Here is a 12230-nt window from a genome sequence, read left to right as displayed (position 1 = left end):
TGATAGTTTAAAAATAGGCGAAACATCTTTGATTATTCTTCATTCATTTTGCCCGCCTTTCTCATAGTACCGCAGCGGTACTACAGCACTCTTGTAGTATAGTAGTAGTAACATTGTAGTCCTGAAAGGAAGATGGTTTGCATTTTAATTCAAAATTCGGTGCTTTCTTCTCCGGACCTTTTGATCCACCGTGTTCTGATCCTAGAGACACTCGAGACTCTGCAAACTGGTTTTGTCATAGCATTTCGTCATTCTTCAACCCTTCGCGCGTTTTATCATTTTCCAACCCGACACCATAGAGCGGAAGTGCTAAAGCAATGGCGTAAACACATTGAGCCTATACCTTGCTTCGCGATTCGTTCACATAAAAACGTTATATGAAATACATAAAATGGCGAAGTGCAGTTGTTATTTACTTACGTGAATATGAACAAGTAACCGTAGAAGTGCTTACACGTCAACCTAATTTTCATCTGTGTATTAAGCATCGATTTTTGCATCGGTCAAATAATCGTAAGTATCTTCGTTCGTCGTTTAGACATCTCGTAAATCTCTTTACTGTCACGGATCCGACTGCATTTTCATCCAAAAATTGGTAATGCCGCATGCTCGATTAATACATATCTGCGTGGAATCAGTTTATCATTAACCACCCTGATCAGGGATAATAAATAAGTTCAACCGAAAATTACAAGGTATTATTCAATAACGAGGTTATGGAGCCGCTCGCTCACAATTCTAAACTTCTGGTTGCTACTTATTCAATGGAACCACCATGCGACTCAACATGATTGAATTTTTCTCGTGAATGTCAGAACTATTCGATTTGGCAATCCAACAGCTCGTCTTCCTCTTGTAGACTATTTGGCCATATTTACTTTGTGCAGCTTAATTAGCTTTTGTTGCTCATTAATTTCTAGGTTATGATATACTTACACCTGCGTTTTGAATTCGGTTTTCCTCATTACTCGAAACTTTTGGATATCCATTAAATTGTTATGAATTGGAATTACTTTAAAAACCATAGAATTGGCTGGATTCATTTTACCGAATTCAACGATTATTTGGTTTCCATGAAGAGTCACACCAACGAATCGCATCTGGTTATATATACAATAGAGCAAAGCGTTAGTTTAGAAGCCTCGAACAAAGAATTTAGATCCGTGTACCGTAAAGTGTGTGGTGGGATACGTTTTCCTGTATTGTAGATAATTAGACATGTGTTTTTAAAAAGTAGGAAATTCTGTTGGAATAGTATAAGAACTCGTATGATTCCATGGTACTAACCATAAAATAAATTGAATGGCTACGTAGACCGTCAGCAGTAAATACAGACAAGTGGTACTATTAACAAACCGAATGCCATTAGATACTGAGTTTGATGTACGGTAATTCAATCAGTAGTATTTGAGGCATGTCATATAGCATGAGAATCGAATTCGAATTTATTAGTATTACAAGTTATTTCAAGGATTTAAGAACTTCTTATTCCTTACTCTAGTGTAAAATATTTAATCTGCTTACATTATTGTTAAGAAATAAAAAAAATTTAATACACCGACAGTGTGTTCTCCTTATTCCAAAAAAGTAACAAGCATTCAAGCTCTGAGTCCTACTTCTGCAGGGATATCAAAGAGTCTTGAACAATTCTGTGTTGAGAAATTATTTCAACTGCTGTTACCAAAATGTAGAAAACTTTGTCATCTGCATAGTGTCAATCTCCTTCATAAAACTGTTACCAAATTTTGCCACATTATCTAAAATCCAATGGTTCACAGTCCTATGTGATCCAAGCAATTCTTTTCATCAACAGGTAACAGCGTCATGTTATCTGGATGGCAGTTTATCCTGGCATGACTGTAATGTTATGGTACATGAAAAGGAACCAGTACCTAGAAACAAAACACTAGTAAACTTGTTCCAAGGAAAACCTGCTCTTGCGTAGCATACCTTTAAATAATATGGCACAATATTTTAACATTGTGACCAATCCCAACAACCCAATAACCATAGAAGATGTCCAAAGAATCTGTTCTGGAGAAGGACAAAGTGTGCAGTTTGTACTTGAGGATCTGAATAATGGATTGAATGGCTCTTCACAATTAGTTGCATATACTGCAGGAACACAAAGTCAAAACCAACCTCTCTTTACTCCACAGACAATAAATCTTGGTGGGCAGCTTGCCTCAAATCATATAGATCAACGGTAAATCCTTGCATACTTGGTTTCAATTCTCATAACAATATTGTGATATAAATGTAATATTCATTCTGAAATAATTTTTAAAGAAGTAATTCATAAGGAAATGGGTTACATCAAGAATATGTTGTTTCAGGCAAAACGTTTACATAATTAAAACAAACGAATCCCACGTTCTAAAGAATACTGTCAGTGCTCAGATAGTGGGCGAAAACGTTGTCAATATTGTGGAAAACAAGGGTGAGGATATTGATATTTCCATAGTCATTTAAAAAACGAATGCAATTGGATGACCATGCCAGATGTTCAATATTATTATTTTTATTCAGGTACCCCCAAGGTACCGCCAAATAATACTGCCCAGGGACAAAATATGCAATGGGTGAAAATGCAGGAGAATATCAATTATGAAGCAGTCTTAAAGCAAAACACATTGACACCAGTCAGACCCCAATACAGCACTCCTATGAGAAATCAGCATCAAACCAATGTCTCGTCACAAGTAAGAAGGCTTTTTCTCGATCAATGGATCAGTGGTAGTTTAAAATGTTACAAATTTATTCTAGCATGGTTGTCAACTTTTAATTCATATTTCACCTTTTTCAACATTACAATAGTAAATGTGCATTGAGCTAAGTGTTATAATTCAGGAGACCATATTTTATGAATATCATTTAGCTTGTATTGTAGCATGCATGTTTATTACTTGCACGTTTACTACTTACTTATTTGTGTCGTCTTTGCAGTTTGTAGCATGATGAACTTATGTTGATTATGCTAAGTCCAGATACAGAATTCATATTACTTGATATGCATGTTTATTATGCTTCTATTTGAAGCATCTATTTAACGGATTATTCTAGAAATCTTATGTTAGTTCATTGTGAAGTCTGGTAAATTGTTTTTTAACTCATTGACACTAAACTTTTATTATGCATGTACATATGTGTGACCTACTTTAATGTAAAGTTTTAGATGTTTTAGTTTCAGATTAAGCTTGCATATTTGTTTCCCACATTACGTCGTTGATAGTGGTAGAGTGACATGATTATTTCTTCATTGGTCTTGGAGTCGTTTTGACAATTGTTCTCTAATATAATTGATAAAATTCTTCTGACATTCGAAAATCTCTTGCAATTAGGTGGCGATGAATTCTTCAGGACATCGTGATTCACTTGAACAATCAGCATTAACCCCAGTAGCAAAAAAAATACCCATTCGGTATCAAAATAAAAACAGGCAGTTAGTGACCAATGCAACAGCAGTGACAGCAGCAACAAGCTCGAGTCAGCAACTTGAAAACATAGTTAATTCTCCTGAAGACCGGCTACTTGATACAAATTTGGTAAATAATAGGAATCTTAATACTATATTTCGTCCCAAAACGTATGGTCCCAATGGACCAGCAGTAATTAAAACTCCAGCTAGGCAGGGCCGGAATGTCGTTCGCCCAAACCCACCTCAGGCAAGAAATTTGCTAAATTTAAACGTACCAAAAAATCCGATTGCCCGTCAAATGCCTGAAGAGCAGTATTTAAGTGAAAAAATAAAAGAAGCCAAGTTGAAACAGCTACAAAAATCACCAATGGCAATGACATCACAGTTTCAAAGACAAATACTTCAACAGAGTCCACAGCCAAGATCACAAGATATTGGAGCAAATATAGTACAGCAGCGACAACAATTGACAGTAACACCTCAACAACAAAGACAACAGATCTCAAACAGCCCTGCACAACGCCAACAAAATGCATCTAATGCTTGCCAACAGAGACAAATGCAAATGATTTTGACACCCCAGCAACATGCTCAACTTCAGAGGCAGCCAATGATGATGACACCCCAGCAAAGACAGCAACATCAAGTTCACATTTCTCCAGTTCCACAGCCAATGGAAGTTGATCCACCTGAAAATAATCAGAACAATCAAGAATCTAACAACATGAAACAACAGAGTTGTGGATCGCAAACGGATAATGAATCTGGTAATCGGAGCTTCTTATACTTACAAAAAACAATCGATAGTCCTCAGTCTTGTATCGTCCAACACCAAATAGATGGTAACACAGCGAAAATGTTAGTAATCTTACACAATGGGGAACAAAGATTAATTACTTTTGACATACCCAATGAAGAATGCACAGTGCAAGATTTACTAGACCAGGTAATTCATACAATTCTAAATCAGACAAAAAAGTTTATATCTTACTTAAGCTATAGTTGAAAATATATTTGCTAGGTGAATATACCATTTGGTGCGGATACAAACGTTGCTTTGATTAATGACAGTACCAGTCACATAAACTACATTGTTGAAGCTGGACCAGGAAAACATCTATATTCTGGAGAGGGTAGTGAATTAAGTGATAGTAATCTATCGCTGGATAAGGTAGCGACAAGTCCTGATGGTTCCTCACCAATATGTAGGTGAGTTTTGATTCAACGCTTCTTGTTAGTATTCTGTGCACTGATGGAAAAAACAAATAGCAACGTCTTACTATGTATTTCCAAGTTTAAGTTTCTGGTTATACTTAAAGTATTAAGTTATACTTGAATGACGAAATTGAGGGGTGCGTTTGCTGGCATCAGCGTTCAATCCTAATCAATTACTTGTTTTTATAGTCCGTCTGAAGAGAGCAGTAATTCTTCGATGACCCCACAGGAGGTAAGTCATTTTCGTTAACGGTATTTGCTGAACCTCCTACTAACGAATAATATAGCGTGAACCATAATTTTGAAAATACAATTATACATTACAAATAGTTGGCTAAAAATTTGCTGATGGATTTGTCATGACATTCTACTTATTAATGTGTATTCATTGCATTCTCATTGCTGTATTATTTATTATAAATCCGCGATAACAGAAACCCAAATACGTGGAAGGAAAGCTAGCTGTTTGTCCAAACTGTGGAATCAGTTCAATGGATTTTAATCGATGCCAACGTTGTACGCGACCACTCCCAGAGGATGTTAAAGCAATCTCTATGGGGATAGACTCACAAGCTAAAAAAGAAAACATGATTGCTGTTAATGTAAGGGTAGAGATAGTAGCATAAATAAGTCGATTCAGCATTCTAGCATCGATAATCACTTGAAATTCTATCACTTTTCCAGACATTTTACAAGAAAAATAACGATCAGAATCGAACACTAAAACTAGAACGGGAAGCTTCACTGACTGCTAAAAGAGGGAGGGGAAGAGGTAGACCCCTAACTAAAACAAGACTTATCAAAGAGCCAGGTGAATGAAAAGCTTTAGATATTTTGAGTTGCGTACGTTTACTGTAACCACAAAAAACGAAAATCATTTTTTGGTACATGGCAATAAACGTACGACATTTTAGCATCTTTATGCAAGTTTGAATTCTTCTACAGAATGTCTTACCATATCATCTGACGATGAAGAACAAAGCGAAGGGAAATTCAAGAAATCTGAAACAGAGAATAGTACTTCGATAATAACCAGCATTGCTCATATCCGCCATCAGACAGAAATGGAAATGATTTCAGAAAAAGAACCAGTTATTACCAACAATTCCGTTACTAACGTTGGTAAACGTAATATTAACAATGAGGGAGGCATAAAAGGTGCGAAACGTTTCCATGCCACTATCAAATTTAGCGAAGTTTGTGATGATGTGCCTGCAGCAATTAGTATGTTTAAAAATGTTAATTATTGTTTGATTTCGCAGGCGGAGGTAGAGAGTCTGATGTACCAAACATGGCGGATGGATCAATTCAAGTACCTCACACTTCACTTATTTGTAGAACAGTGAGGATAGGCTCATACAAATATATTCCTCAAGAAAGAATAATTATATCAAAAAGTGGCGTTAGATTTGGCGTTCCACTGCTTGAAGATGGTACGTGAATTTCACTAATTCGTTCTATCATATTACCATTCAGTGAATGAGTTTTGTTAAACCAACAATTATTGTTGATCAATAGATACGAATTTCGTACCTTTGGAGGTAAAATTTAAAGACATAGTGAATGTGCTTATACATTTTGGAAGAGCAATGCCCGTGTTGTTCTTCTACACAACAACAAACGCAGGGGGTATGATTCGTGAACTATTAGGGATGCAAGACCCAAAAGGACCTTATTATGACCCAGCTGGAAGAGGTAATGATTCGGTAGATATAACTGGTATTACAGCAGAAGAATCTGACTAATTATCTTTTCAGATCACACACATAAGCGTATAACGCTTTTGCCTGAACTGATAGAGGAAGAAGCAAAATTGATATTGAAAACAATATTTTCGCCAGATGACTTACTTATTGAATTGACCAGCAAAGAGGCCAATGACATTCTTGTTAGAGCATCACCAAAAGATGTAAGTAAGCCTTGTTGGCCTGTTTTATATTCAGCGGGTTCTAATCCGAAATTGATGATTTTATTTTTCTTGCTAGAGTTTGAACACTTCAAGTATGACGAAAAGACCAGGACAAACGACATCGACGACTAACAATACTGCAAATGGTGGAATTCAAACGTGAGTAATGCGATGTGGATATTTACAATGAGTATTCACAACTCCTTAATTATCGAACATTCTTACAGGATAATGGTGTATCCTCCACCACCAGCCAAAGGCGGAATTGCAATAAACACCGAAGATTATGCTTGCTTGGGGGAAGACCAGTTTTTAAATGACGTTATCATTGACTTTTACTTGAAGTATCTGACATTGGAAGTTTTATCTGAGGAGGATCAAAACCGAACTCACGTATTTAGTTCGTATTTTTACAAAAGACTGACAAGTCCACATGCACCTGCTGCAGATACCGCTACACCACTGTCACCGGCTGCTAAACGGCATGCTCGAGTCCAGAAATGGACCAAAAATGTGAATATATTTGAAAAGGACTTTATTGTTATTCCCATCAACGAACAGTACGTATTAACCCCACTTATCTCATTAAAACAATCACGAATGAAGGTTCGAAGACATTAAAAACGGGTTTATTGCATAGAATATTTTAGATTTTCGATTATTTGAAAATTTTTAACCCTTCTATCATGAATGTTTCAGCGCCCATTGGTTCCTAGCTATAATCTGTTTCCCTGGTTTTGTGGGTAAAGTTCGCGTGGCTCCAACACCGACAAAAGAGTCTGACGTAAAGAAAATTGTACACAAAAGTAAAAAAGCGAAAGAGTTGAAGTTACAAGCTGTTACTATTGGTAACACAACAATCACACCTGTGACTGCCACCATCACTTTAGACCCCGGTGATGAGGGATCTGAGAGAGATGAAGCTGAGGGAGATGATGACGAATTGGAAATGGACAGTGACGACGACGTGAGTGACTATTAACATATCTACACACCATCAGTCTCGGTCCTAAAGTATCAACATTCATTTAATTTTAATCAACTGTTTCTACTACAAATTTCAGGAGGAAACTGAAGATGGAGATGCAGCCAGCAAAAAAGCACCAAAACCACCACCACCAAATTCCGCGCTTGAAAAAATCGAAAGATTGTGAGTGTTATTGTTGAACGTATACCGATCATAATGAGGTCCTAGTTGATGCCGATATGAATTACTGTAATTTTTTTTCAGTCCTTGTATTTTAATTTTCGATTCATTGGCGGGAGCCAGTCGATCTCGAGTTGTAGCGACACTCAGAGATTATTTGAGTTGTGAATACCTTGCGAAAATGGGAACTGAGAAGGTATTTTCAAAAGACACGATAAAAGGTGCATGTCCTAAGGTACCGCAACAAACCAATTTCACTGATTGTGGTGTATATGTTCTCCAATACGTCGAGAGCTTCTTCAGTGTAAGTTCATTGAATTGCCTAAAGTATTTTGGTAGCGTTACAAAATACCTTGATTATTTTGCCATTGCATGAAAAGAAGGTTCCCTAATTGATGAATAATGTTTGATTCCAGGATCCTATAACGAACTACATGCCACCAATAAAGACTTTGAAGCAGTGGTTTGAAGAGATCGTTGTCACGCGCAAGCGGGAGGAACTTTCTAAGTTATTAGTCAGATTGATGAATGCAACAAAAGGAGACCGGAATATATTGTTACCCGTTCTAACGTTTCCAACCCAAGAGGGAAAACTGCTACAAAAACCAGAAAGCACTATTGAAATGAAATCAGCCAAATCAGAAGCAGCAAGTCAGAAGAAAGGAAATGCGGAAACGGACTCGCGAAGCAGTTCAGGAACGGCAAGTTCTGGAGATAATGCAGAGACATCGATTGAATCATCGAACCGTAGTGGGACCCAACAAGTCCTTGCTAATAATTCAACTATATCAAGTTCCAGCTCGAATGAGAATAGTCAAACAGAAATGTCAGTTGACGGAAAAATAGGCAACAGGTATGTCTTCCTGGATTACAATGAAATACGACTACAGAGTGACTACAGGGATTCGAAGTTTTGGGAATTATTAGTTCAGGGTAACAACGATAATTTTTAGTTGATGAACAGAATCCCTGTAGACACCCTGGTCCGATCTGTGATTTTTGTTTTGAGTGTTGATTGGTGGTTATTGAGCTTTCTGTAAGAGTTTTCTTATTATCGGAATAGATCGTCGAGTGATACAATGTCCTACCTGAAAGCAAAGAGGATTCCCAGGCTGATGAGCAGAACATCAGAGAGTCTTGATGACAAACAACAAGCCAAGAAGCACAAATGGGAGTCATTTGATTCTTGTAAATGAACGTTATTTTATGTTTTATATTGCAGTAAAGTTAATCACCATATTCATAGAGAGAAGATGAAATCCGTTTAATTATGTGTAATAAAGTATGTAGTTATTACTTCGTAAGGCGAATAAAAACAGAACATGCAAATCCGAACGTGTGTTTCAACTGTTCTTAATGAAGCTTTTTTTTCATGATCTATCACAAAACCCGTTCCTAATGGCATCGACTAGCGAGTTCTGCAGAGAAGTCTAACATCAAGTCCTCAGATCTCGTGAAAGATGTTCTTGGAAAGAGAAAAACAGTCGTGATTTCTTTGTTTGAGAAGTTGGCTCGATCCAGATCCTGAAAACGAATTCCTAAGACCAAGCTACGTTGAAAAATCATCAGACTAATAAATTGCCGCGAATATTCGTAGAAGGACTCTTTTTTCTGGATAATCTGATGAAACATCAACATTACCCGCATGGCTTATCACCGATGTATTGAGTTGCCCCCACTCCTCGATTTTATAGACCAAAATATTGAAATCAGTAATATAGGAAGCTATTGCGACCTGAGACCCACGGAAGGTAGTAACATGTAAGTATAGCCAGGTCTTCTGATTTTTTACGTTTAGCCTTTTTTTGAGGCACAAAGTTATAGATTTTGGAAATCGATGGCAACACACTTTCTCGAATATTTCTGCGTAAAGCATACGTATACGTCGAATGAATTAAATTGGGAATGAATCCTGTCGAGATATCCTTGATTTTTCACTTTTTAGATCGATAAATTGGTGATAACTTGTTCAATTTTGGGAAAAGAATTACTTGGCCCATTTTTCACACCGCGGAATCGCGAAGAATCGTTCGAGAAATTGGCAAAGACTGTAGTCTTCGGTGTTTTCACCCCCTGAAATCTCAAAGAATCCCTCGAAAAATAGTCGGTATGCAAGTCTTTCATTTCATTTTTATACGAGTTTTTCGTCGACAAACCCACCTCTGGCATTGTCTTGGAAGAATAAATATATCGATGAATTATATGCTCCGGCCGGCGCAAAAGCGATTTTCGTTCAATGAAAAACCGGTATAGATGAGGTAGTAGACTTGAAAGACTATTTTGATTCTATTTGTCTCAAGTCCGATAGTTCTTGATACTCAGCAACTCAACTGACGATAATTCTCCGAGCTCTATTGGATAAATTGTAATAGTCATATTCCGAAAAATTATATAAGAATTGTTGCAATGATTTGAGCAGAGAATCTACAAATAAATCCTAATTGATCATAATTGAATTATGGTTTAAAATTATGCTTCATTGCCATTTCATGAATGAATTTATTGGTATACATGATTGAGGTTCCATTTTACAATTTCACTTGGTTTCTGACATAATATTATGTAGTGATTAATAATTTATTAATAATTAATTGGTATGATTTCGATGCTTCTAAATTCATGTGTTCATTTATTTATTTAATCAGTTATTTATTTAGTTATCTATTTATCTATTTATTGAATTAGAAATTCAGACGTGATGCCTACATACTCTTAATGTGAAGCAACAGTCGCGTCTATGATTGCGGAGGGTTTCGGTAATCAAACAATTAATTATTGTTGATAGTATTTTGAACCATTTGATAATTTCCTGTTATTTTGAAAGCATTCATTTATTTATTCATTAATGTAATTAATCATCAAGTATTTATTCAATTGAATAATCAATCGAATGGTATGATTTCGATGCTACGTCGAGTTGAGAAAACGCCAAAGACTGCTAGTTTTTCGGAAGCTTTGAAGGATTTTGGTTGAGAGAACACCAAAGACTGTAGTCTTTGCTAATTGTTTGGGCGATTCTTTAGAATTTTGTGATTAAAAAACGACAGATATTATAATCTTTGCTAGTTTTCTGTGCTCGAGCACTCTCGATCTCGTTCGTATTCGTACCGCTGCGCGGCGTAACGCCTCACGCCCTGCGCTCGCACCACGCTTAGCTTTCCCGCATCGAAATCCCTATCTAAAAAACATTAGCCGAATGCACTCCGCGCGGAGTTCGGAGCTAGGCTTGAGCTCACCCAATCAAAAGGGAATACGACACCACTACTCCCACTACCCAATTTTTGCACGTGTGTCAGGCACGGTGTGACGGCCGGCACGCGCAGGAATTCAAAGATAATTATTTATGGCTTTTTAATAGGTGTTGAGGTGTGAAATCACGGCAATGATCTCTCTCTTGCTCCTATTGTGAGCAGGTGTCAGACGAGCTGTCTACACATGATAAAGATCTTGTTCACACCTCATCAATCACCCCTTTGATCCACCTAAGTGGCGGCATCCTCTTGCAGTGATTTTTCCGCGAATTTCTATATAAACGTTTAAAGCAGTAAATATGTGAAAATTCAGTACATGCTTTAGTATAGTTCTGAGTACACTGAAGGTGATCAATTCTGTCGAGCTTTGCCATACCAAAGCATAGGTCTGTAGTCCAGAATCAGAGGCGCTAAGTGTACGAAATGAAAAAAATTGAATATTTTTTTTTTTTCGTATATCGCGCTATTGGTACATCATGAAAGGGGATGAGAGAAATAATTCGGTAATTTTCAAGCGTACGATAGGTATCACAGCTATTCCGTTTTCAAATTATTAATATTTCAATTAGTATATCATTGTATTGAAACAGGCAGGTCATCACTAACATTTGTTTTTTCGCAACGAATATAAGCCGGCATACCGCGATAATAAAAAAAGTAGAATTTTGATCCCCGAATCAAGGAAATAGCCCTTTGGATGTTTTCAAGTTTCAAGCCAAAATTGAAGAATTTTTGAAATCCATTGCAGGACACTTTTCCGAAGTATTTCAACCCCAGGAATACGAATTTGTTGAGTAAGTGCAACTAGGAATGAATCCCATCGAAAAATTACAATTTTTTCACTTTTTGGATCAATAAATTGGCGATAACTCGATCAATTTTTTAGATAGATCAATTTCGCTTTAAGATTCGGATTGCGGTGTTCAAAGTACGTGAGAATAGCATCCAAAACCCAACTTAAAAAAATATCGATTTTTGACCACAAAATCAGGAAAAATACAAAGGGGTATTCAAACGAATCGGACCTCAATCATTCGATTGATGATAATTAATCAACGAGTACATCAATTCAGAAACAAAGCGGTATATGTAGAGTAATCGAACGAATTGCAGCCGATCACAGAACATCCGATCGGCGGCCTATAATTTGGTATATGGTCAACAGAGTACATTCGTGTCGCAGGTTTTTCGTCTTGGATGAAACGGCAGTTCAGCTCCGGCGACAGGAGCGGCGACACCGGGAGCGACTTCAGTAGCAACGCAGGTTCCTCAGAGCGACGATGGATAGAG

General features: G+C 37.0%; 1 protein-coding gene across 2 annotated transcripts; it reads left to right on the top strand.

Moving 5' to 3' along the window:
* Nucleotides 1-86: 86 nt before the first annotated feature.
* Nucleotides 87-9024, top strand: LOC105688968. 2 transcript variants are annotated; one of them, XM_012405647.3, is made up of 21 exons: nucleotides 101-513; nucleotides 1814-2206; nucleotides 2337-2440; nucleotides 2530-2702; nucleotides 3342-3545; nucleotides 3828-4364; nucleotides 4440-4627; nucleotides 4823-4865; nucleotides 5068-5235; nucleotides 5318-5444; nucleotides 5579-5791; nucleotides 5896-6066; nucleotides 6152-6328; nucleotides 6391-6542; nucleotides 6619-6701; nucleotides 6770-7102; nucleotides 7242-7509; nucleotides 7607-7692; nucleotides 7774-7993; nucleotides 8106-8542; nucleotides 8753-9024. In XM_012405647.3, exons 2-21 carry the CDS (start codon nucleotides 1962-1964, stop codon nucleotides 8883-8885), a joined length of 4062 nt encoding a protein of 1353 aa, XP_012261070.2. In that variant the 5' UTR covers nucleotides 101-513; nucleotides 1814-1961; the 3' UTR covers nucleotides 8886-9024. The 2 variants fall into 2 exon arrangements, with proteins under 2 accessions (XP_012261068.2, XP_012261070.2); XM_012405645.3 differs by having other exon boundaries at nucleotides 87-513; nucleotides 3342-4364.
* Nucleotides 9025-12230: the final 3206 nt, after the last annotated feature.

The sequence above is a fragment of the Athalia rosae genome, chromosome 4 (genome assembly GCF_917208135.1).
Source record: "Athalia rosae chromosome 4, iyAthRosa1.1, whole genome shotgun sequence".
In the NCBI taxonomy this organism is placed as follows: domain Eukaryota; kingdom Metazoa; phylum Arthropoda; class Insecta; order Hymenoptera; family Athaliidae; genus Athalia; species Athalia rosae.
The sequence above is the reverse complement of the archived record's forward strand: the minus strand, read 5'-3'. Positions and strand labels throughout refer to the sequence as shown.